Source organism: Pseudopipra pipra, chromosome 2 (assembly GCF_036250125.1).
Source record: "Pseudopipra pipra isolate bDixPip1 chromosome 2, bDixPip1.hap1, whole genome shotgun sequence".
Taxonomy (NCBI): domain Eukaryota; kingdom Metazoa; phylum Chordata; class Aves; order Passeriformes; family Pipridae; genus Pseudopipra; species Pseudopipra pipra.
Window position 1 is genome coordinate 64,600,254 of NC_087550.1, and position 25,601 is coordinate 64,625,854.

The 25,601-nt window shown below is 41.4% G+C and overlaps 1 protein-coding gene across 1 annotated transcript in view; it reads left to right on the plus strand.

Moving 5' to 3' along the window:
* Positions 1–9,821, plus strand: part of LHFPL6 (LHFPL tetraspan subfamily member 6) — a 139,244-nt gene extending 129,423 nt beyond the window's left edge. The window contains exon 4 of the mRNA XM_064645806.1: positions 8,714–9,821. Coding sequence (XP_064501876.1) covers positions 8,714–8,832 — 119 coding nt within the window. The 3' untranslated portion in view covers positions 8,833–9,821. The remainder of the gene's footprint in view (positions 1–8,713) is intronic.
* The last annotated feature ends 15,780 nt before the right edge of the window (positions 9,822–25,601 follow it).

The window sequence follows — 25,601 nt, forward strand, 5'->3', positions numbered from 1 at the left end:
TGTCCAAAGAATTTACTTAAACATTTATGTATTTAGTTGGGCTTTTTTTTTTCAGTCATATGAAAGTGGTTGTACAACTCCATCTCTGACAAAGAGGAGTTATTCTTCAACTGAAGATACCCTGCCAAGGACAACCTCATTTGTTGATTAAATGACATTCAATAGATGAGCTGTTTTGCTAATGGGAACGGGGAATAACCTCCATAAATAGAGAGATGGAGACTGGCGCACCTGTAGAGGGGCTCGCTCCCAGCTCTTCTCTAGCAATCTGGTTTTACCATCCTGAAAAAAAGTAGTGATAGATTAGACCTTTGACAAATGACCCCTTGCAAATCTTGTTGAGGGGTTAAGGTCATGATAGGTGTCTGTTGTGTTCCTCTGCTTGTGGTTGCCAGCTTCCTACTCAGCATGACCTCTGTGGAGGTCTTGGAGCCCTGCTTCATATTGCAGCATCCCATCACAGGTCACAGATGGAGCAGAATTCCCAGTGAAACACTAGACTGTGAACTGGAGCAATCTTCTACAACTGTTTTTAGGGTAGTAACTCCTAGAAATAGGGCAATTCAAATAAATGGGGGAAGAAAAAAGAGATTTTTATGTTTTAAAGCTGCACAGTTGCTTACTCATTGACTGAGTCAAAATCCTCAGTCTAATTTGGCAACAGGCTAATGCCTGAGGTGGAGACTGGAGTAATAAGCGAGCAGTGCTCAAAGGGGCTGCCTTTCATTGAGGGTGGATCAAAATCATCTAAATCTCTTGCCACTGTGCAAAATGTTATTGTTATGTTGCATTATTTACATCCTGGAGTTGCCTGTGGGCCCTTTCAGGGCAGCACTGACATAGCACAGCAGTACAAGAGCTGCTGACTGAAGTGTGTGAAAGTGAGTCAGATCTACAAAATCCCCACATCTACAAAAGGAATTAGCAGGTGATTTCCCAAAAGCAAGCATCATTATAGCATATCATATAGCACACATTCAATTTCACTGAGCTAGAGGCACTAATATAATTTTTTTTTTTCATTTCTAAATGTACCACATAAGAATAACAACTGAAAAATTAGGGTTTTATCAGGAAATTTACCTAGACATAGATGATTTATGCCCTAGGAAATTTCATCTGGCCTCGAGCTGCCAATGCCCTGCCACCAGATTTATGAAATGATATTGTGTACTTACCTTATTAACCTGAAAGAATGAAGACACTAAATTTAAGATAAAGTCCAATTTTTAAGTTGAACTACTTGGAAAACATTTTTTCTTCCTTTGAGGAAATACAGTGTCATTGGGGAGTCAGAACTCAGCTTGGATGATCAATGCTTCAGAATTTTTTATGACCTATCCTTTTTTGTGAGAGATTACTTTTTATGTCATCTGTCTCCTTACCTAGGACCTACTGGTTTTTATTCTGCTAGATGATTTTTGTGGTCGAAGCATTCTGAGCACAAACAGGGCTTGGTGTTTGCTATATGTGACTACCTTCAGAGCTCTGAGTTTCATGACGCTTTTCTTTGCTATTGCCAAAGTTCTATTTGGCGATGGCACAGGTTGCTCTGGCTGCCCAGAGAAGCTGCAGATGCCCCATCCCTGAAAGTGCTCAAGGCCAGGTTGGATGGGCTTTTGAGTAACCTGGTCTAGTGGAAGGTATCCCTGCTCATGAAAGGGGGGTTGTAACTAGATGGTCTTTAAGGTCCTTTCTAACCCAAACCAGTCATAGGATTCTTTGACTAAGGCAGTGAAAATGACAGGTCTGGCATCAAGGAGTCAGGTGTGGCCATTGGCACACCATGTCCTGCCTACCCACTGGGCAGCTGCAACCTTAGCCTGCCCAAGATGCATTCTGTGCTTATTTGAGTTCATGTCATCCTTATAAGACTGGGAACAGTCTCATGTCCTGTGTTTTCTGCAAATCCTTCTAGATCCTCTCTAGTTGTTTCACTTTCTGTGGCTGTCATGCTCTATCTCTCCCTGTCCTGGGCTCAGTTGCAGCAGCAACCAAAGCAAGAGCTCCAAATACACACCTTTGTTTGCTGTCTCTGGCAGTCCATCCATCTGTGAACTGCTATGAAAGGGCTCGCCTGGCCAAAGTGGCTGTCTAGAGAGCAACTTAAAAGCCTGGCTCCCATCCTGAACTAAACAAGCAGCTGAAATGGCCTGAAAACCTCTCAGAAACTTCTCTGTTGAGAGATATTTGTTTCCAAATATCATTGTTTTTAAGGTTCCCCTTTGCCGCTTTTAGAGGGCTTGAAATATCTTAAAGAGAACTGTTAACTTGATAATTACTTTTGCTGTAGAAATGTTAGAGTAAATGATCTTTAAAGCACTTTGAAAGCAAACCATGCAGTTACTAAAACAGCATAAACCCCCCACAGAAAGCAGTGGATATAAAAAAAGCTTTGTCAGCTAGTTAATTTGTCTTCGGTGACATCATTTTAGCATCTGGCTGAGTGTTGCCATACAGTGCCAAAACAATCAAGGTAAGGATTTAGAGGGAAGGACAGTTAGTTAGAATCCTATTAAAGGTAAAAGATTCAAAGACGTTTTTCTATGAGAAATCAATCTGAAAAAGGCAGGTTTTTTGTTTTCAGGTCCTCTGCAGAGAGCTCAGAGATTTTACCAGTTCATTCTTTTTTGACTGGGGCTGAGCACAATCTTTACAAGCATACCTGAGGTACAGCTACTGAGTTATTAGATAAATGAGTGAGTAAACTACGTGTTAGTAAAGACAGTGTTCCATCAAGAAACATTTCCTCTTTCATGCTACCCAGATAGCTTCCATTCTTAAATCTTCATAAGCCTTTGGTGACTATATCAAGGTCCACATATATTTTAATGTAAGGGGGGACTATTTACCAGAGCATATAGTGACAGGACAAGGGGGAATGGCTTGAAAGAGAGTAAGTTTAAATATTAGGAAAAAAATTCTTTACTATGAGGGTGGTGGGGCACTGGATCATGTTGCCCAGGGAAGTTGTGGATGCCCCATCCCTGTAAGATTTTAAAGTCAGGTTGGCTGGTCTGAGCAACCTGGTCTAGTGGAAGATGTCATTCCCCACAGCAGGGGGGTTGGAACTATATGATATTTAAGGTCCCTTCCAACCCAAACCATACTATGATTCTATAAAGCACTTACCTTTGTTGCCAGACTTAGATCATGGTCATGCAAAGACCCTCTGCAGTCAATAGACATAAGCGTAAGCATCCAGAAAGGGACTCAGACTACCTGGAGCAAGTATTTGGTGCTCTTTATTATTCAAAAAGGGCAGCTGAACTGGTTGTTTGGAATCTCTTCATAGTTAAAAGGGAGAAAAATAGGTGCTACTTGAACAGAGTTCACCTGCTGTACTTCAGATGTTTACCTTAAGAAGAAATGCAACACAATTTTATGAGTGACTTTTCCTCCTCCTTGTTTCTGGAGGGAATCTGAGATACTAGTCCAGGGTGGATGTCCAAAGAGAGGGGAAATTGATTTCAGTTCCCGCAATAGGTGAGATTTCTGCTGACTTCTTGCAGGAGGCTGAGAGTGCTCCTTATTAGCTCGACATAAGCCATTTGCCCTTGGGAATTTGAGCATTGTAATTGACACAAGGTATTGGTTTCTCCTTCATTGTTCCATGATAAATACACACCTACAGCAAATTTGAGGTTTGATTAAGCAAAATTATGTGATCCTCCAAAGAAAGGAGGATTTGGTCATATGAATGAGTGTCTGCATACAGCAGAACTAAAGAATTTCAAGTTGGCATTTTTGTCCTACTTTTTTACACTTCAGAAATTTATGAAATTTTATGCGTTTAGTTACAGACCAATTATAAGTAACCAAAATAGCTTGATCTGTACACACATAAAAAAATCATATTCCTTTGACAAGCTAAATCCATTGAGAAAGTCAGATCCATGCAACAGACAAGGAAACCAGTTTCACTGAATGCATTATTTTGTAGCAGTCTATTTGCCTTATATAGTGTTCTTTCTTTGTCTCACTTAACTACTTTAATCCTTTCTGGATGCATTCCAAGTTTCAGCTTCTTTTCATGCTTTAGTAGCTGATTTCACATGACAGTTTTTCATTGTAGCTGTGTCAAGAAAAAAATCTTCAGCTATTTAATTTATCATGGATTTTTTTCAAAATAATTGTGCCTTCATATTAATTAGCTGATTATCTTTTACATTCGTTTATGTCTTTCATATTTCCAAATCCCTGTGTATCCCTTAACATCACACTCTGCTTTCTTCTCTGATTTCTTTTCCAACATCCTGATTGATTATGCGAATTCACGTTCTCTATAGTACTGGACTCCCATGTGAAACCGTTAATTAGAATTCCTGCAAAACTTCTTGGAAATTTTGCAGGAATTGTAGTTTTTATTTTTGGAGGTATATAATTTGTATTCTGCAGTCCAGCTAATTCTGAATTCTTTTTTTCTTTATCTTGGAAAATAGGCTGTACTTAAGGTTAATTGATTCGAGTTTGGCAAATACTCTAGACTGCAAGCCCAGGGTAATCTTAAAATTAACAGCACAATTAACAGGTACAAATATTTAAGATACTAAATCATGCAATTAACAGATTTGCAACCAAGACACTTTCATATTCAGGATATTTTTTCATAAGTGGCAATTATTGGTTATTTTAGATGAAACCATATGTTATTTCCAAGACCTTGATAACTATATGTGATAATTATTTATAAGACATCATGAATAGAAATCCTGCTAAAATTCTGTTTTGGCAACTGGATCCTGGCTCAGCTCCATGGTAGATCAAGCATCCACAGATTTTCTGTTGCCAAATTTCACTCACTTCCAAATTTTTCTTAATCTTTATTTGCCTATATATTCAAGAGGAGGAGGGGAGCAAGGAGACATATATCATGGCCTCGAAGATTACATTAGAAATAAGAAGAAGGCATAGAAGTGTTTTTTAACAAGCCCATCAGTCACTGCGAAACCACTCCTCCACATTTTCTGATTTCTTTTGATTTAGTAAATATTGCGTTATGTTCTCTGGGACTCTTTTCTGTGAATCTTCTTTTGATAGTGTCGTCACTCAACATACTATTGTCCTCGGTCCTCAGGGACCACAATTTCTCTCAATCCTCTTAAAAAAAGAGAGGAGTGTAATGTTTCCACGCTTTCATTCTTTTATTTGCTTGGAAAATGGTCATCCATCCCTATAGCTGCAAAGTTCATTATTCTGTTACTTCAGTGTTCATCCCGGCACTCTTTTGCTGCCAATCCCAGTAAAACAAAGGTGAAAACAAAGTTCTTAATGGCTGACTATGAATTTACCTGAGCCAACTTGGACAGTCCTGCTTCACTGAGCAACCAAAAGCTCCAATTATTTATGCTCTCTTAAAAAAAAAAAAAAAAAAAAGGATCCAGAATTAACAATATGCTGAAGTGCTGAAGCCACAGCTTCTCACTCCATACTGACCTGTCAGGTAAAGACTGATTTGTTGAAAGCACCAGTTCTGTGCAGAGAAGCAAGCTGCTGTGATGCGTGTCATCTCTATCAGATAGAAGAGCACTTCAGCTGCTGGGAATTTACTTTGGCACAAAACCAGATCTAGCCCATCTTATGAGCAAGAACATGTATGCATTCTTGCATGCATCTCCACATCTTCAATGGATGAGCACTCTTATATCTATATATATGTGTGTTCCCGTGCATCCTTAAGGAAAACAACAGCTTTTGTGCCTTTGTCTGTGTGTCAAAAGTGATATGGTTTTGATAACTGCTTTAATTCTATCAAGTGTTTAGGTAGTCTTGATTTTCATTTTAGAGTTTTGACATTAAAAAAGAGGGAAAATGAATACTGGATTTCTAGTCTTTAATATGATAGGCTCCATGAAAACTCTGCTCTACTTGATGGTTGATTTTCAGCCCCAGTTCTGCAAAGCTCTTAACCATTTGTTTACTACTGAATACATGACTAGTCCTGCTGATGCCAGTGCAATAGTAATTCCTCAACTCTGCTTTTAATAAAGCTTCTTGTTCCTTTTAAAATGAGTGGTTTATATCAATGTGAGGCAGAAGGCATTTTACAATTTAAACTGCAACTAAGTTACCCAATTATTGATAACCAACAATCTTTCTTTAGTATGCAGTAGACTAAAAAAGTCATACATGTGGTAAAATGAGAACACCAAAGCAGAGACGTTAACTCCAAAATATTTTTCTTCTTGTGTAATACAGGATTACAAAAGGGGTGGCATTGTTTCATTTTGACACATGGCTGTGCAGTGTAGGCATTCATTGCAATGGCTACCCTTGAGATGGATTATCTTTGGCCTTATGCTTAACTACACTTGCAATGACAAGTGTAGCTAAGTCTTATACCCTCAGACACCTGCCCCGCTGCAGGCTCTTCTTCAGCACAACAGCTTGAAATTCTGTTCTGCTCAGCAGCATCCAAGTACAGATCAAACTATTCTATCCAAGGCCTCCTATTGCTCTTGACACAGGCTGGAAATAATGGCCAGGTTTATTGCCACGTTATTATTGCTCTAAGGTCAGGCTCCCAGCTCTTTCATCCGTTCTCCTGCTATCCCATTCTTTCATTTGTTCATCTTGACCCAACTCACACTTGTGAACTACATTGCATTTGTTAGATCAAGAGGCTGCCGGCCGGCCGTGTCTCAGAGCATTAAGTAGGGCAGTGGTACTTTGGGTAGATGGAGCGTGGTATAGAGAAATAAATGTTATTCTCTTCAGCCAAGAGTGAACTTGTATGTTGTGTCTGTTGAACACATCTCTGACACTGATTTAACAGTTCTTTTCTCTTAATATGTATCACACACACTGTCCCCCTCTCCCACTGCCAAGGCACAAAATCTGAAATTACACCATGCAAAAGGTTGCATTTACTTCATTCTATCCTGCTCGGGTTACAGCTTTGGGCAGTGCTCCCAGGTGAATCTCTTTTTTAAAATAGTATTTTGACATTTATTTTCTCTGCTTGGAAGCATCATGATGAGAAAGATTTACATTTTCAAGCTGCAACTACAATTTTCTAGTAGTTTTAGGAATACTTCACAATTTAAAAAGACCTATCAGATGGAGTCCATCTTATCAGAGAAATGCTGTAGCACATCCTACCCTGGTATAAATGTGATCATTTTCAAACAATCCAATGGGTTTAAACATCTGGTATATGCTTAAGTCTGGTTTTGAAATTCCCAGCAGAAGCTATAGACTGTGTGTATACACTGGAAAAACAATAGATGGCCCAGAGACAGGTCTCTCCGAGTACTGCTGTGTGATTGGGCAAGTATCAGCATCAGTGACATTGCCAGGCTCTTGGCAGCTCTCCAGGGTTGCTGATGGCCTTCTCTTGAGGAAGTCAGACTATCTCTGTGGTCCTCTGTAAGGAAGCCAAGAATGGCTTTGATCTACAGAGCATAACCAGATGACAAAACCAAGTAAATCTCTCTGTCTGCTCCAGCATATTAAGGAGAGCGGCTAATGAGCTCAAACCAAGGCTCAAACACAGCTCCTCAAGTCCTCTTGGTCATATCAGGGTCTTTGTTTCACTGGACATTTTTTTTTAAATAAAAATTTGTGAGGCTTATGAAGAAAAAGTGAAACAAGTACTATGCTTCTTGCTGTGGTGTCAACCTGAGATCTTCAAAGTTGCCTCCCATTAATGTCTCCTTACAAAGCTTGCCTGACAATATCCTGTAGAAAGTCAGTGGCCATGCTGTCTGCTTTGAGGCATGCTAATGCCTTGGACATGTTAAGATGAACAGACATCTTGTGTTTCTGGTGCCTAAGGCAGGAGTAGCTGAGTTGACAATTGCCTGAAACTGAAGCCTGGCCCTCAGGGGTGCCACTGGGACAGAATATGGACATGTCACCTATTTCTAGATGGAAACTCTGTTGATACCTTTTATCCTCTGAAGGGAAGAGTAGTTTCTGATGCTTTTTCCAGAGGTTGGGAAGGAAGTGTTGCATTGCCGCTTGTGCCTTACTGAGAGAGCTCACTGCTCAAAGGGGGGTGATATCACACATGGTGTCAACAAGACAGGGAGAACCTCAGTTTTGAGATGGGCTGAAATCCTGAGGAGTAGCAGCAGCCATTTCCATGCTTTTGGAGATCTCTAAGAAAGCCTCCTTCTTGCTGCAGCCATTGTTTTCCTGATCTCCTTCCCTACTGCAGGCACAGTCATGCCTGGAAGGAGAGCAGTCACTTTATAGTCCACCATGGAATTCCCCAGCACCATTCACTGGTGATGAGTTTGACTGTATAAAGATCCTGAGGCCATTAAATGGATTCAAAGGCACATTGTGGCACTGTTACACAGGTTAGATGGAAGATCAGTAAAGTTTCCAGCAATAGTGGTGACCTCGGATGGGGATAGGGAAATTTCTCTAATTTTTTTATTTCCAGACTCTATGATTCCATTCCCACAGCAGCACCCATGTGGGAGGTTGCTCCTTTGTGGACGGTCAGGATCGATGCCCATGTGAATGAGTCCCCCGTATCCGTGTCCCAGGTTACTGTCACTCAGCGGTTCACAGCTGCATCTGGTTTCAAGCCCTGTCACCGCAATGGCAGAGCTTGAATTGTGCCCCACGTTCCCTGTCTGAGGTGGGCACACAAGTGGGGCAGAAAACTAGAAAAGTGTTTCCTGGGTGGGCAGAAGGGAGGTTGGCGGCGGCGCTTCCTCCCCGGCTGGCGCTGATCTGTGTTGCTCTGTTTCCCTTGCAGGGACCTGCCACATCGGCTGGGCCTACTACTGCACGGGCGGGGGCGCGGCGGCGGCCATGCTGGTGTGCACCTGGCTGGCCTGCTTCTCGGGCAAGAAGCAGAAGCAATACCCCTACTGAGCTGGCCCCTGGCGCAGGTGCTGCCAGGCACCTGAGGGGCTTGCTGGTGTCTTCTGGATAACGATGATGAACAAGGAATTTTTAAGTGCTTTCTCTCTGGAGCGGGCCTCGGGCGGGATGGCGGGCGGCCCCAGGATGGCAGGGAGGTGAAGGTGGTTCGAAGCCATCCAATCTGGCTGGGCAGGGACGGGCTTTCTCCCTTCAAGCCTGCTCATGGTCTGCTCCACGAAAATACAGGCAAGGAAAACTCCACTTATGCAAACAGTGAAATTCTGCATGCACCAATTAATTAACAGGTTGGTGAGGGGGCAGCGGTGCCTGGAAAGCTGAGCTAGAGAATGGCAGCCCCAAAAGCACACACACACACACACGCACAGATGTTGACCATGGCACAAAATGAGTAGAGAAGAAACATTTTTTTTGGTGCGGTTCTTCTTTCTTTTCCTTTCTTTTGTTTGTTTTTTGTTTTTTTTTTTTTTTTACTTCTCTTTGGTGGTTTAAAACTCAGTGTTGCAACACTTTTTAATCTATATATTAAACTTAATAAAAGGACCAATAAGCCACTTTATCAGTATTTTGTATAATCTCTACACATTTTTCTTGCCCAAACATTTAGCCACTGCTTATTCAGCCCTCTATAACTTTTATTAAGCCTCTGTGTTTCCAGCATTATTGCAAAATGCAACATAATTACTTGGCACATGTAGCCTTCCTATAGTACTTTTATGAAATGCAGTAAATGGACATTTTTCTGTCCATTAGAAGTTCCACTTAAGGTACTGTAGAGCTCTGTTGGTTACATATGACTAACAGGAAACTTCTTCCAGGCATAGACTTCTGTTGCTGTTATGTTTAGCTCATTGATGTTGTATTGTGCTGTACCATGTTTATTATTTCAATATTCATTTTTGTAAAATATATATATAATATGTGCTATTTTATGTTTGTATTTGAAAAATCTCTGTAAATAAATTTTTCCTTGATCAATACTTGCAATGCGTGGTCATGTCAGTAGATGAAACAGTTCCTTCCCAGATTCCCACTGGAAAAATTCTCAGAAATAGTCATAACTTTTATAGCCATGCTGTATCCTTTTACCCTGTAAAACACATACCTTTAGGGTTCAGTTACATTACCTGAGGACAGACACCTGTTGGCACTGGAGGCATTCTGGCGTATCCCACATTTTTGCTTGCTGCTGTCAGGTGTCCTGAAGGACTTCAGTGACACCTTCCCATTTTGTCCTGGCTGCTGCAGACTCAGCATTTCACACAGCACTGTATTATCCCTATTTATACAACTGAAATAAGCCTTTACTGACTTAATAGCACCAACACTGATCAAATACCTACCAGGTGGTGTTCCCTGCGCAGGACACTGGTACTGTACATACAAGGCTTAAAAAAATAAATCTTTTGTTTTCTTTAAGTAAAACAATGTGAACTTAGAGCGTGGGAACTTGTAAAGGGTTTTCAATCATGACATTAACTGATGCTATTTCCTTTCAAATTTGTTTTTCTGCTCTTTTTTCCCAATATGATATTTCTGTCATTTACTTTTAAGTCACTATCTATGTTCCAGTTGCAGTTCTGCTGGCTAGTAACACTTGTAGGTGAACAAATCTGACACCATTCAGTTGCTTTGTACATTATGCTGGGCAGCTTTTTGGAGGAATGTGGAAATAGCAATGTCAGCTTACAGTGATCAATCCTGATATCACTCAACTGAATTTTATCGAGTTTCAATATAGACTAAGCCCTATTTATTTGCTTTATGGTGCTGTGCAGTGAAAACAAAATTGTACTTTACCTCTCCCAGATTAGCCGATAATAGCCCTATCTCATCTGACTGCACTTCTGCTGAGAAGCACACCAACCGGGTGGACTTGCCATGTGGACTTGCCTCCCTTCATACTCTTCCAATGGCACCAGCAGCAGTGGGACATATATATATATATTCCATATATCCTCACAGTAAGTAATAATATACCTGTTATGGTTGTGGATTGCTGCTTTATTAAAAATGAAGGAGATAAAAATACAACTTTGACTGTGGATCCTCTGACCCCAGTAAGATCTTTGTCAGGTGTGTCCTGATGGAAAAACGCTGCCTTTGTACAGTATGTTACTCCGGAAACATGCCTTTCCTTCCACTGAAACTGGTTTGCTATACCAGGTTCCTGTGATTTGGCTATAAATATATGTGCTATTATTCTACATTTGACTCCCTCAGGATTATATCCTGGACCATACATCACGGAGAACATTTTGACTTTTTTTAGATATTCCTATGCTCAGGTTCAGGCTTAATTTATCATGACAAAGTGGAACCGTGCAATTAGTTCATGAAGACAATTAGGGTTTTGTTGCAATGCAATACCATTTCTCTGAATTTGTATAAAATCTCCTTTTTTTAGTTTGGTCTTAAATAAAATGTCAATTTTTAATAATCAAGCCAATGACATATGCTGCACCTGCTTTGTAGCTGTTTATCATATAGCCTTCAGCTGCTGTGATATGAATAAACCAATCACAATTTAATTAGGTTTTTCCATATTTGTGCATTTTGCTTCTGATATCCATTTTTCGCTAGAATGTAAATATCATTTATTATCATGGTTATCAAGCCTCACAGCTACAAACTCTAATAACTTCAAACTGGGCAAAAGATTGCTTTCAATTTCACAGTATGAAGTGTCAATGAAATATTTACAATATTTACCATGTTTAATTTTCCATTTATTTATTCTTGAAGATGAGGAGCTTGGCCTTGCATTTGTCAAAACAAAAGATGTAAGCTTGCACATGCTGCTAAGTCACTGAATTCTGTCCTTGCCAGTGCTGGCAATGGTATCCCAGGATCCCGTTAATAAATTTATCAAGCTGCATTTTAAAACTATTTAAGCAGTTTCCCCTAACAACTACATTGGGAAATTTATTGCAAAGTCTCATTCTTTGGGTGATTATACACTTTCTGTGTTCTAGACCACACAGTGTTCTGGAGCTTACTGTCAACACAGTCAGATGTCTTAGCCCGCTCCCAACAAATGCTCTAGGAGCTGCAAGTTTCATCTGTCACTCCCAGCTAATGCAGGAGCTATATATATAGAAACAAATCATATGGTCACAGACTACTGTTCATTATCATAAGCTATCTTAGGACCATAGGATAATTCAGGTGGGAAAGAACCTCAGGAAGTCTGTGGTCCAACCTCCTGCCCAAGGCAGGGTCAGTCATGAGGCTACAATAGGTTGCTTAAGAATTTCCCCTGGTCTTGAAAACCTCCAGGGATGGAGATGAACAACACACCTTGGCAACATGTGCCACTGCCTGACTGTCCTCACAGGGAATGAGTTTTCCTTGATCTCTTGTTTCAACTAATGCCCATTGTCTCATCCTCTCACCAAGAATCACTGAGAAGAGCTCACCTCCATCTCCTGTCGCCACCCCATAGGTACTGGGTGGCTGCTATTGGGTTATCATGTCCCCCACCAGCCATCTTTTCGCCAGGCTGAACAAGCCCTGACTTTTGGCCTCCAGACCCCAGGTCCCCAGGTCCTTCCCACAGAGTTGCTCCCAGGTCAGGCTGCTCCTGACCTATGTCACTGCAGGGGCTTCTTCCTTCACATATGCAGGACTTGGCATTTGTCCTTGTTGAATTTCATAAGGTTCCTGTTGTGCCATTCCTCCAGACTTTCAGTGCCTATGGATGGCAGCTGTACACCTCAGTATATTGCCTGGTCCTCCCAGCTTGGTGTCATCTGAAAACTCGGTGTGAGCACAATCCTCCAGCTCTTAAGGTCACTGATGAAGCCATTACACAGGACGGGTTCCATGATAGACTTGTGATATCCCAGTCACTACAAGCATTCAGGTCCAACCAGGAGACACAACCCCGGTCATCTAACCAAGCTTTTACCCATCAGGTTGCCTAGCCATCCAGACCATAATGTCCAAACTCAGTACAAAAAAACTGGGAGCCTGTGTCAAAAGACTTGCTAAAACCCATGCAAACAACAGCCACTGCTCTTCCCTCAGTCACAAATCTTGTGACACACCATGGTGGGTCAGGAACAGCTTGTTCTTAATAAATACAATCTGACTGGAAATGTACTTCATATATAAGTTTGAGTGAGGCAAGTGGAAGTGGAAGAACTTGATGCAACTCTATTTCCATAAGTTTAATCTTTGAGAATGAGTTCAGGAGAACACATATTGACTAGGAAATTCTCCCACCCTAACCCCAGAGAGCTGGGGACTTTCTTTCCCTGTGCAGCATAGTGTGGAGTGCCAAGACTCTTGTCCTGAGCATTAACACAGTATTTTCTGAGAGGTAAAATGCAAATTCTGTCATTCAAGCATTAAGTCAGGGAGAAGCTTTTCTGCATAAATATGAGGTATATGCAGGCCCTGTCTGGAATTTGAGAGGGCATTATGCTATTTCTATCAAAAAAGACATTACTTTTCAAGACTTACATGTTAACAGATTACTTGAATTTTTACTACATGATGTAGGGTTTACTCTCTTCACAAAATACAAATATATGTCTATGAAAAACCTCCAACCTTTAAAAATGTTTTGAAATTAGTTAGATAGCTTCTGAGGTGGTTTAACACCTCTATTTCCTTTTTCTTGAGAGAAAATCCAGAAATCAGTGGCAACTGCAATTTATCTGTCATTCATTTAAATAGTTGATGAAAAATATCAAACTGAATGACGAGAGATAATCTGCGCATCAACATAAGTATTAATTTTGCTCTACATACTTAACCTTCCAGAGAGACAATGACAAAATTAGATATGTCTTTTTTTTTAGAAGTGACATTTAAATGTAATCCCTTAAGCAGACAGGATTTTAAATATATGCTTTTGAGTATTAAGTGTTTTTATTATTATTCTTTAAATAGTGATGGATCAGAGAATATAAGGAAAATTTTGAAACAGTTTCAAGTTCACTTGTTTAAGCAACAGGAAGGATGGTTATTAGGTTAAATATAAATAGGTGTCCTTTTTTCATGTTCCTCACCAAGAAACAAAATATTCATTGAAATTTATTCATATTTTAATTGAGTAAAGACTGACTCCTTTTGTGGACAATTTTGAGACCTTTCAGTCTGCTCGGAGTATCTGCTAAGAATATCAGTATGTTAGGGATACTGTATGTTATGCCGAGCATATTAAATTAAGTCATCACAAGGAAAATTAAAGGAATTCTGAAAGGAACATATGGCACAGCTTCATTAGACATATCTACACCACTAGGGTCCAGCACGTTGCTGCCTGATTTCCTGGCTGACTAAAAGCAAATTAACTATAAGTTACTCTGCTCTGAGCATCCTTCATCACACAGGGATGTGTTGTGACCCTCAAATAGATCCTCAGCAGGCACTGTGGCCAGAACTGAGCATCACTAGATGTACAGTAATTTCTAAACTTGCATCAAGCATGATCGTCACCCTAGTGGCTATAAATCAGTTTGACTTTTTGGATGGGAATGGTAAAGCAATGCTAGAGCGCAAAACAGCCCCACCTGAAGCGTAAACCAAGTGCAGATCTATTTTAGCAGGCAGGAAGCTGCTGCCTCACATTATTCTTGGGAATGGGAGTAAAGCTTGCTGTCACCATTGTGTGAGACCCCTGTACCAACCAGCCTCAGCTCCAGGCCAGAAGCCAAGGTGTTCCATGTGCTCCATGTGCATTTGAAAACTGAATGCAGACCTGCTCTGCATACACGAATATTTTAATTCTCTTTTCATTGTCCAGGTGATATCAGTCAGCAAAATCAATATTTAAGAGCACTTAATAAAGAAATAAAGTAGACTTGTTAGGCTTGTAGACAAAGTCACGCTGCAAAGCACTTCTGCTCCAGCTTGTCACCAAAGAACCGAACGTTTCATCAAGTAGTGGGCAGCCAATTCCTACACAGGACATCTGAGTGGGTGGTTTTCTACAAATTCCACTGCCTCTCAGCCTCATAATTTTATCCCATTCCCTAAACCTCTGCCATATGTCGCCACTTTTCAAAACCTTGACCTTTTGAAAGCATGATAGCTGCTAAGAGAAAGCAAACAGTTCATGTGAATACTTCTTTTTCTCTTAAGGATTTCAGTCATTTCAATGGGCTTGGATTGAACTCCATAATCCTGATCCAAAAACTGTAGGAACCTATGGCAAATAGTCCACTGAGTTAAGTCAGGCAAGGATTCAATGGGCAAAATGCCATAGTCATTCTTTATCTGGCTTTGTATTATGTTTTGGTAAATTGTCCATCTTTTTTACTATGGAAAAAATACACAGACATGGACAAACACGCATTTTATAAGCCAAAAAAATCCCTACATATTTCTTGATTTTGTACTTATCTAAACGTTTCTTGTGATCTGAGAATTAACTAAAAGAAGATCCTACAAATGCCATATTTATGTGGTACATAATATTGGCAATTAGTATTTATTTAGGAGTTATGTCTTCAAAGATCAGAAACTCCTAATAAAATAATGGTTTGTATTTATTTTACAGATAAACAAACTGCTGGATTTGGATAATAAAGCACCTTTTTTGAAAAGCAAGCCAGCTGTGCATCCTTATCTTGCCTGTTCCAGAGGAACAAAATGAAAAGTGGATTAACTAACATAATGAACATTTCAAAGGATGTGAAGTAAAATCTGCTATATGGTGTAAAGCTGCAGTTCTTAGTTGATATTACCAGGCTGGGTGGGTCCAAAGGGACTTTACTCCAGATGGAAAGGACGAAGAATAGAAAGTAGAAATGTAGCCATATACTTGGGGGTTTAATGAGGACCCCACTACAGCGTGGTAGTAGATGCTCCACACCTATGACTCACTGTGGCTCAGTAACTCTCCATATGAAGCATTTGGATTATTTTCCTTTATAGTATACCACCAAAAGTGTCAGTGAGCTCTCTGTACAGCATCTAGGACAAATATTTCCCAGTCTATCACTAGGGCCCCTAAGTCCTATCCTTAAGTAAAGTAACTCCACAGCAAGAGGAAGGGTTAGTAAAGGACTTTGTTTTACTGAATGGTAATATCGTCTGGTAGGGAAATGGCAAAAGGAAACCTCAGTTAAAACACAAGTTATAATTAGGACAGCAGATTTGAAATGATGAAATACTTCTTGCCTGGAGCTCAGTGGCTATATTAAGAATTGCAGTGTGAGATATTTGTTTTTGAGTCGCTGTCAACATATAATTTGTTTTCTACACTTCTTGGATTAATACCTAATTATGGTGCACACAGAAATTAAAAACGCATTAGAGTGCATTACTACACCTAGCTCTCTCTCTGGCTAAAATCAGAACTCACAGCAAATGTTTCACCCTGCTCCTGCATGTTGACTTCAGCAAGTCTGTGTGCCTTACAGCCACCCCAGGAAGTGCCTCTTCTCAAAAGCATGTTTGTGAGCAGGGTGTCTGCTGCAGTTCTCCACATGACACTTTCCAGCCCTTTGCTACAATTTGCTGCTGCAGAGCATGACTTTCACTTATGGAAGGTTTCAAGCTGTTTCTCACTAACTTATCAAAGAACCTTGTTTTGGGATAATCCATTACCAAAAGATTAGGTGTTACATTTCCAAAGGAGTTATTACACCCACTCTCTTGAAGACCATTGAACAAGATGGACATAGTAGTCATCATTAATACCTATTCTATTTTTTTTTAAAGTCCTGAGGGCAACAGTACCAGGAGAAGTCACACTGCAGGCAACAGATCCATCTGTGGTAAGAGGGAAGAAGTTAACTTTTTAGAAGTAGGGTGTAGAAAATAAAGCCAGCCATACCCAGATGTGCAGTGACATTTCAAAGAGGAATCACATTAAATGTTTAGATCTGCAATGAAATATTAATCAATCTGCATTTGTTTTCATTGTGTAGCAGTGGTATTCACCTCTCTCTGAAGAGGGACTCTGGTTTTGTCATGTACTGGTGAACAGTTTCACAGCTCCTCAGTCTGTAGGTTGTTATGCCTGCTCATACTGTCAATATCAAGGAATATGAATTATAGGGCAACTTTCTGGGCCAGTCTAACTCTCAAGGAGAATCTGAAAGATATTTTAGCTAATGGAGTCAGATCACTAAAGCATGCTTTTCCAGGAGCTGATTTTGTATGACCTGTGACTTGCAGTGTAGCTATGCTTAACTCACAGCTATCAAACTAGCAATCAGAGAGACCTAGCAGATTACTAGATAGAAACTGCTGAAAAATGATAGCTGTCTGCAAGTAAGATAAGCTGAAGCTTTGTTTTTAAGCAATGTTGATATGAAAATGTAAGCATTTGAATGAAAATAATTGGTATAGAAATTCCAAGCACTGCATCAGGTTACACATGTACATCAGCAGATGGCTGATACTCAGTTTTTCAGTAACTTCTGTTCCAGGCAATAGAGGTGGTTTTATCTCCTACTTATCCAATATTAGGAAGATTGAGGTCTAATTAAATGTTTATTAAGATTTACACTTCTCCATTCTTCCCTCCTCCTCATTTTTTAAGTCTTACAAGACATTTAATCTTCCCAGTGGAAGCCACTGTATTCACTGGTATACTGTCACTCCATACATGGACGTTTCAGGACTGTACTTTTGAAAATGGCAAATGCTTTTTACAAAACATTCAGCAGCCTATTTCATATGCAGTTTCCTTTGGGAACCATAGTAAAACTCCCATGAATGCAGCACTCAGTGCCAGGTACTTCACTGGCTTACATAATTAGGAAACACTGCTGCCTGAGCCTCGATCAGACAGAAAATTTCAACAGTCAAGAAGTAAATGTACTTAGAAGCAAAGCCTGCTGTTCCTTTTTCATTGCTGCTCAGACAGCAGGACCATTCAAAGCTGCCTCAGCACAATTATAAAATGTTCTGAGCTGCTTGGAACCGTTTCAGTCAATCTGAACATTTATTTCCTTTCATGGCAATGCAGAGCCATGAAAGCACCCATTTAGGGTGCTGACAGACCCTAAATACATTGCTCAAGATATACAGTAATTCACAACCCAGCTTCTGGGGCAGGTGATTTTAAGCTATCCAGTGTTTTAAGTAGCAGAGGCATTGCTCCCTCCTGCTGACCTTGGGATGATGCTTTAACTGGCTGCAACATTGTGAATGGGGAGAGATCTCAGGAACAGTGGTAACTTGGAGATGTTTTTCTCCTTTACATCGTGGGCTCAGAGAGAGGCCAAGCTACCTGGCACCCGATGACTGTAGGCCACTGAATCATGGCACATATGAGATGAACAAATAAAAAGAGGTGATTGAGAACTTTTCTGCATATCTTGGACAGCATTTCTGACAGTGCCAGCGGTTAAATTGCTAAGGTGATGGACTTGGACTCTGAAAGCCATCCTAACTGTCCTGAATACCAGCTGATCTTCAGGACACCACAAAAAGAGGTCATCCTCCAAATAAGGAGGAAACATTTTCCATATTAGTCCTATTTTTGTCCTGCCCACTGACCTCTAGATTTTCACCTGTTTTCTCCTCATCAATCTCCTTACTTCAACTTTTGAATCCCCACCATAAAGCCACCTATGTTTTCTCAATGGATTTAAAAAGGAAAAAGAAACACACCTATGTTGCTCAGGCTTAATTGTATAAAAAAAGTTCCTCCCCAAAAATCAAGTGAGGCTGACGAATATCCTGTAGACCCTTTTAGTGCCTACAAGGCATGCATTGTGGCAACTGTTTACTGTCTCTTGAGTAATGGAATCTGTGATAAGCAATTTGTTTTGTAGGGAAACAATGTCACCTCAAGTAGCTGAAGGATATCGTAATGACTTTCCCACATTGTCGGTGTTCCTTTTTTTCTCTTGGCTCCTTACTACACTCCTGTATCAAAAATTAATACAAGAGAAACAGAAAATGGCCATAAACATATTAAACACGCTACTGCAATGTTTCAAGGATGTAGTTGTTGACTTTACCAATATAAAAACTAGAATCCAGTAGAAACCTATGCTTTTTGCACAGAATATGAGAGCTGACTTTAGGATAATAGGCCCTATTGCACTATTATTCCTTAGGTTGAGGATGTTTCTTTTCTGGGACCTGACAGAACCTGAGGTCTCTTAAGGAGGCTTTGGATTAAAGGCACAGCATGGGTTCTGCCTTGTGAGCCACGTCTAATGAAAAAAAAGTCAAGGAATTCTCAAATGTTGTCTGATCTCAGTTCAAGACTAAACCTCTGAAAATCTCCATAACACTGGGAGACTCCATAGCTTTGTTTGATTTGTGGATCAATTGCCTGTGGAGAAGGAGCATCTAAAAATAGCTGAATATGATGAAGGGACATGCTGGGGAGATTTAGCAATGGAGGAGCAACTTGAGGGAGGCAAAAAGAAAATTGGACTGCCTTCTGAAGTGTTACTGCTGGTGACAAAGTGCCCACTTATTCTTAGCATCCTACAGTTCAGCACAATGACAATGTTTTGTTCTCAGTGTGAAAGGGCTAAACTTAAAGGCAAGTAACAGATTTCTCATAAGAATATATCTTACACACTCAGCTATGCTAAATTAAGCGCACAAAATGCACAATATTGAGACAGGACCTGAGGGAATATCCTGAAGTTGTCTCATGGGAGGTTTAGGTTAGATATTAGAAAAAGGTTCTTCATCCAAAGGATAGTTGGGTACTGGAATAGACTCCCCAGAGAAATGGTCACAAAATCAAGCCTGAAAGAGTTTAAGAAGTCTTTGGACAATGCTCTGAGGTACATGGTGTGACTCTTGGGGAGGGTCCCATGCAGGGCCAGGAGCTGGACTCAATGTTCCTTGTGGGTCCCTTCCAACTTGGCATATTGTGTGAGTCTATGATCTCTGAGCAGTGGCTCATGGTCTTGGGCATGTGCAATCTGAGAGCTGAGATAAACTAGCCTTGACATTGCAAGAGGACCAGAGCACAAAAACTGAAAGTGAGCACAAGCTGATACAACTCACAAAGTATCAGGAGCTACACACACCTTACAAGCATAGACAGGTCACTCTGCACAAATGTGAGATCTTACACGGCTGGAGCTGGAAAGGCAGGCTGATTTGGGGATGGTTTTGGTCCCAGGGTAGCCAGCTGTCCCCAGTGGATGCTGTCTCCCACCTGGTGAGCATAATGTCAGCCTCTTCTCTACAGCATATGTCACCAGAGCCACCCAGCTCCTGTCCGTCTCCCTTCCAAGGCATGGAAGTCTGGTGGGTTTGGTGCACATGGGTGACCGTGGCTTTCTTTTTGTCTTACTTAACCCAGACTTTCCATGCTGAAAGCAGGTCTGCCAGGGCTCTATAAAATCCCCATGCCTTTACGCAGAGAACAGTGGATATGCGGGAAGGCAACCTACTTTGCAGTCACTGCTGACCAGCAGTTCACAACGCTGCACTCTGGGACTGTTCAAAATCTACCCCACAAGGGAAGCAAAGGAGCCCTCTGAATATATATCTGGCCATGTATCATCTAGGAAAATAGAAGTCATTAGTGAATCTTGAGCATCTTTCCTGGTGCTCATGTCGGCATATGCAACATTGTTCCATTGGCGTCTCAATGGACTTTACGAAAGTGCTTAATGGCTCTCCCCATCTGAGAGACAGGGAAAATGAGGCCCTTTGATAATCTTGCCAAGAGCTGCCTGCGCAAGCCAAAGGCAGAACTAGGCCTACAAACTAGGCCTCTGTCTCAAACAATTGCCTTTCCCATGAAGCATCACTGGTTTCTGGTAGGGACTCTACCTGTGTCTTCCAGGTTTTATGAAGGTGTCTTAACCAACAGCTTCCAAAGTTTTCCTTCTATAACACTGTTCCTCTGAGCAGGGAAATTTCCTTCCAGGTGATGTCTGACTTGACACCAGTTCTCTTCCTGGTTGTGGTTGCTATGACAGCTGCTCCTGGTTCAGTAAATCCTTGTCCTGCCAGTCCTTCACAAACAACTTTTGCATGTCTTGTGTTCTCTGAGAAATCCAAATATGCTTCTGTTTTTGGTCTTTTAATCTTCTCATGTCCGTGTGTCCTTTTGTTTGGAATGAGTGATGTTATAGCAGACGTGTGCTGCCAATATTTTAACAGCAGGTTTACAGAAAATATATCTCCATCTCAGCCTGTGACAGATTTGGAGTGCTGTATTACTTACGCTGCTGAGAAGAGAAACTAGTGAATCCACTTTTATGGTTTACCTTTGAAATAAGAACACTTTCACATAAAAATCAGGAACTCCACATTACTTAGCAAATAAATGCAGCTTAAATGCTCTTAGTTGGAAGTAGTTACAAATAAACTTTCCTCCTAAAACATCTGCTCGGCATTTTTCCAATGATGTGTACTGGCATTCTGGATAGAATGGCAGAATGCATGTGTGTGCAGGAATGGACACTCAAAGGTGTTGACAAAAGTCAATTTACCAAATGTTTCAGCCCATGGGGATATCTATTCTTTTACTGTCTCCTGGTGCCATTATGAAGCACACAAACACATATAACACATAGGCATTATCTTTGTTTAAATTCTTGTCAGCTCTGGTCCTCACATCTCCACAGTTACATGAATTAAACTCAGATTCCCCTGCCCCCTGACTTATCTACATTGATTTGCATGTTAATAACTTTCCTTCCCTCAGTCAGTTTGTTCTACCCTCTTCTTGATTTGCTTCCACAGTAATTTTGATTGAGTTCCTTGCCCTCAGCTCTCAGTAGGGGGAGGAAACTGAAGCAAGGTGACGCAGGGGAGCAGGGAGCCCATTACGGTGACGTTGATGACTGTTTGCTTCCATTACCATTGCCATTTCACCGGGCAAAGCCTTGCCGGGCAAGCTAGGTCTCTCAACTATCTCCTTGGATGTTTTGGATGCCTACCACAGAGCAATGGATACTGTTCTACCCATCTTCCCTTCCCAGAACCCTGGTTTCCAGTATCTGACTCAGATGCCTTCCCCACTCATTTATGTTTTGCTCATCCCTGAATTCTTGTGGCTCTCCCAGTTCTATAACTCTCCCCTCCCCATTCTCAACAAAGGCTGGATTTCAGGGTAGGTCTCAGCCTATCCTTACTGAGGAAGCCAGCTGAGATAATAACCAAGAGTAGAAATAGCCATTCACCCACATCTATCCCTTCCAGAAGCCATAAGACAGAACTGTCCCCTCTAAACCAACAGCTTTGTCCTGCAAGCAACCGGTCAGCTGTGCAAGGATCATTCTGCCTAACTGCTAGCAACTTGTGTGGATAGTCTAAGTCCTGGAAAGAACAAAGTTGTCTCTCACAACTCCCTCAGTTTTGGACCCTGAGTTCCTTACAGTAAGCAGAACTCTTAGGAAGAAGCTTTACAGTGCCAGAGAGGAGAAGGCTGGCTGCGCGCCACAGCTCCCAGCAAGTTCTGTGAAACACACACAGCTGCCGGTCCACTGAATCTGGTCCCTTGTGTCTTTGCACATTTCTTCATTGGCTCAGAGCATGATTCCAGAGTATGTATTTCAGGGCAGGAGGGAAGCCGCTGCCATTGTTGTACAGTTTCAGTTGAGTTTTCTCAACGTCCTGGTTGATTGCCAAGGAATATGAGGTTTAGTTTCCCACCTCTGAGTTTCTCTCCCCCTCAGGATCTCCCCATCTGCTGCATTTCATCTTACCCAGGTAAAGACATGCTTGCCAGTCTTCCCTTTCCAAAAATACTGCAGTGTTTGTTTTGGTTCCTCCAGACTGTGCTGGCTCTGACTCCATGTACTGTGACTCATGGTCCTGCTGGTCACCTCTATCTGATTCCAAAGTTTTCATTATCTTCTGCTCTTTGCAGCTCTGCACAGACACTTTTGCCTCATAAAACTTAGCAATCTGTTAAAGTGGCTGCTGTAGAGATCAGCTTTTATATTTAGTAACATCACTCATCATTGCAGGATTTTTTCAAGGAAGTATAAAAAAAAGATCATCAGCTGTTCCTGTGCTTTTGCTCTGCATAGACTGCAGAGAAAAATATGCTACTGAGATTTCATAAACAAGCAAACCGAACTACTCCCAGATTAAAAAATATCTGACACATATTCTGAGATGTTATTTGCTGAATGCTTTTAAATGAGCCTAGAACTGTGCACAGTGGAACTGAGAACTTGAACACAAGACAGAGTGAAATTAGCTTTATCATGAGTCGCCCTTGCAGGATGTAAAGGAACGCCAAGTCTCATTTACAGCATGGTCTTCATGTCTTCCTGGAGTCCTTACATATATAAGAGGCCAAGTTAGCTGACAGGATCTCAGTGGATCATCTGCATCTGACCAGCTTAAAATAGAGACACTTTGACATGCCTCATGCTGTGGTTAAAATCCAGTGATGTCCCAGTTAAGGGCAAGCACGGCTCCAGCTCTCACTTCAAAGCTTGTTCATCACACTGGTGGGCAGCAGGGACCAAATCTGTGGAGCCCAGCAGCTGGGATGTTGGTTTAACCTCTGTCAACAACCAAGTACCACCTGCTGCTCGCTCACTCAACTTCCTCACCCTGGTGGGATGAGGAGAATTGGAAAAAGGTAAAACTTGTGGCTTGAGATAAGAACAGTTTAATAATTGCAATAAAGTGAAGTAATAATGATGACAATGAACAGGAGAGAGAGAGAGGAATAAACTCCAAGAAAGACAAGTAATGTACAATACAATTGCTCACCACTTACTTACCAATGCCCAATCAGGCCCCGAGCAGCTATTGGTCCCTTCTGGCCAGCTCCCCGAGTTTATAGAGGGGGCTGACACTCTAAGGTATGGAACATGCCTTTGGCCAGTTCGGGTCACCTGTCCTGGCTACATTCCCTCCCAGCCTCTTGTGCATTTGTTTATAGCAGAGCATAAGACACTGAAAAGTTCTTGACATAGAGTAAGCACGAATTAGCAACAACTAAGACATCAATGTGTTAACATCTTTGTTATCATACTACATCCAAAACTCACTAAGAAGAAAATTAACCCTATCCCTTCCAAAACCAGTACAGATGGATGGGCTGACAACTTGCTCCACATGCATGGGAAACCTTGCAGGTCCCTTATCTCTTTCCCACCTCAGAATCAGAGGCCTTCAAATAAACAAAAGCCACAGATTAAAACTCCATCCCTTGGAAGATTGCCAGACCCCATTCTGCTCTCCCATTCATCTTTTACCTTCAAGCTGGCCTTATTGCATACATTCATTATTCATCCCCTCTCTCCCAGTCCTGCATCCAGCTGGTGAGGCTTAGTAGCCACCTGGGCCAAATCTGGCCCAGTTCTCCCACTGTCTACTCCATGGTCCCTGCACTATGTCCACATCCCACTGCTGACCCCACATGGGGTGGGATGGTTGCCACATGCTCTCGCCCTCTTGCCCCTCACTGGGTACCCCTCAGGTACCCACCATTGGCTGTACCTCAGCGCAGATTAAACGCGGCGGGTGCCAGAGCTTTTGGTAATTGCACCCCAAGGCGATGAAATTCCCTGACAGCAAATCACGCTGTCAAACACAGGCTGCAGCATTTCTCCCTGCTGAAGCATGTCAGGCAGCACAGTTGGCATTTGTGCCCTTTCAATCTGACAGCACTGTGTCAGCCTGGGAGGGGGAAAGCTGTTTTGTGAAGACGTCTGCTGCCTTTTCAGTTGCCAGCAAATACAAGGATTGGGATTCTTTGCCCTTCCCTCCATTCACTGTCAACTGTTTCTTGGATTATGTTTTGGTCAGAATTTACTGCAACTCAGATGTCACTGGCAACTATATCCCATGTCTGGTTAACCAGGTTTCAAACAGAGGAAAAGTTTATTGCTGGACATTATAGATTTGTTTATCCCATGTGAACACAGGAAAAAAAGAGAGAGTAAGAGATAGGTCCACTGGCTCCTAGTGGCAGGCTCCCAAGTGAAGATAAGTCTTTCTGATCAAGCCTCAGCTGATATGTTTATTTAACTCTGCTTCATTGTTGTTGATAATATTTCTTTGTCTCTGGGTCTTGTAAGGATCAGAGCCAATATACCATTTTTGTGAAGAGTGGATACTATGACTGTAAGTGTTATCGAGATTGCCAGAAATAGATTTGTGGTCATTTTCTTGAATATTTTCTGTGTCCCTAGTTAATGTGAACACTCCCAGGTCAGCAGAGTTTCATCGTCAGACTGGACATCCGGGTATTTCTTCCCTGTCACAAACTTTCTGGATATTCAGAGGAAAAAGATACTGGAAAAGGCCCAGTGATGAGAAGGAAACAGAAAGGTGAGCTGAGGATCTGAAAAGAGCATGGGGATGTAGCTACAAACAGTGAGCTTTTGGTGTCTGGTCTGTGGATAGCGTCGAAAGGACTGAAAAATGAAACATCTTTAACAATGGCCAGAGTAGGGACTGCCATTCCTTAGGGCTTTTTTTATTAGGACACAGGAAATATTTCAAACAATAGCAGCATTGTCAAAGACTCACAATGAAACCAGAAGAATGTCATATTTTTTTCTGTCAAACATTTCCAGTATACCAGCTGTACTCTGGGGTGCACTCTAAATATTTTCTCTGCATTTGTTGGGAAATACAAATGTGCCCTCAACTTCAACATGAATTTGCTGAAGCTGAGTGAGGATGATATTGCTAAAAACTCAGATGGACAATTCTTGTCACTTCTCTAGTTTTTGTTTCCTTTCTGCCCCTGGTCACCCAAGGAAGCAGCCATAACTCCCCTAGTAACCATGCATGTGCTTGTGCTGGGAGAGGACCAGGTGCTCTCCACCATGCTTTGGAGTACGGTGAGACCAAGTTTGTGTGGCCATGGTAGGGCACATCCTGTCTCCATG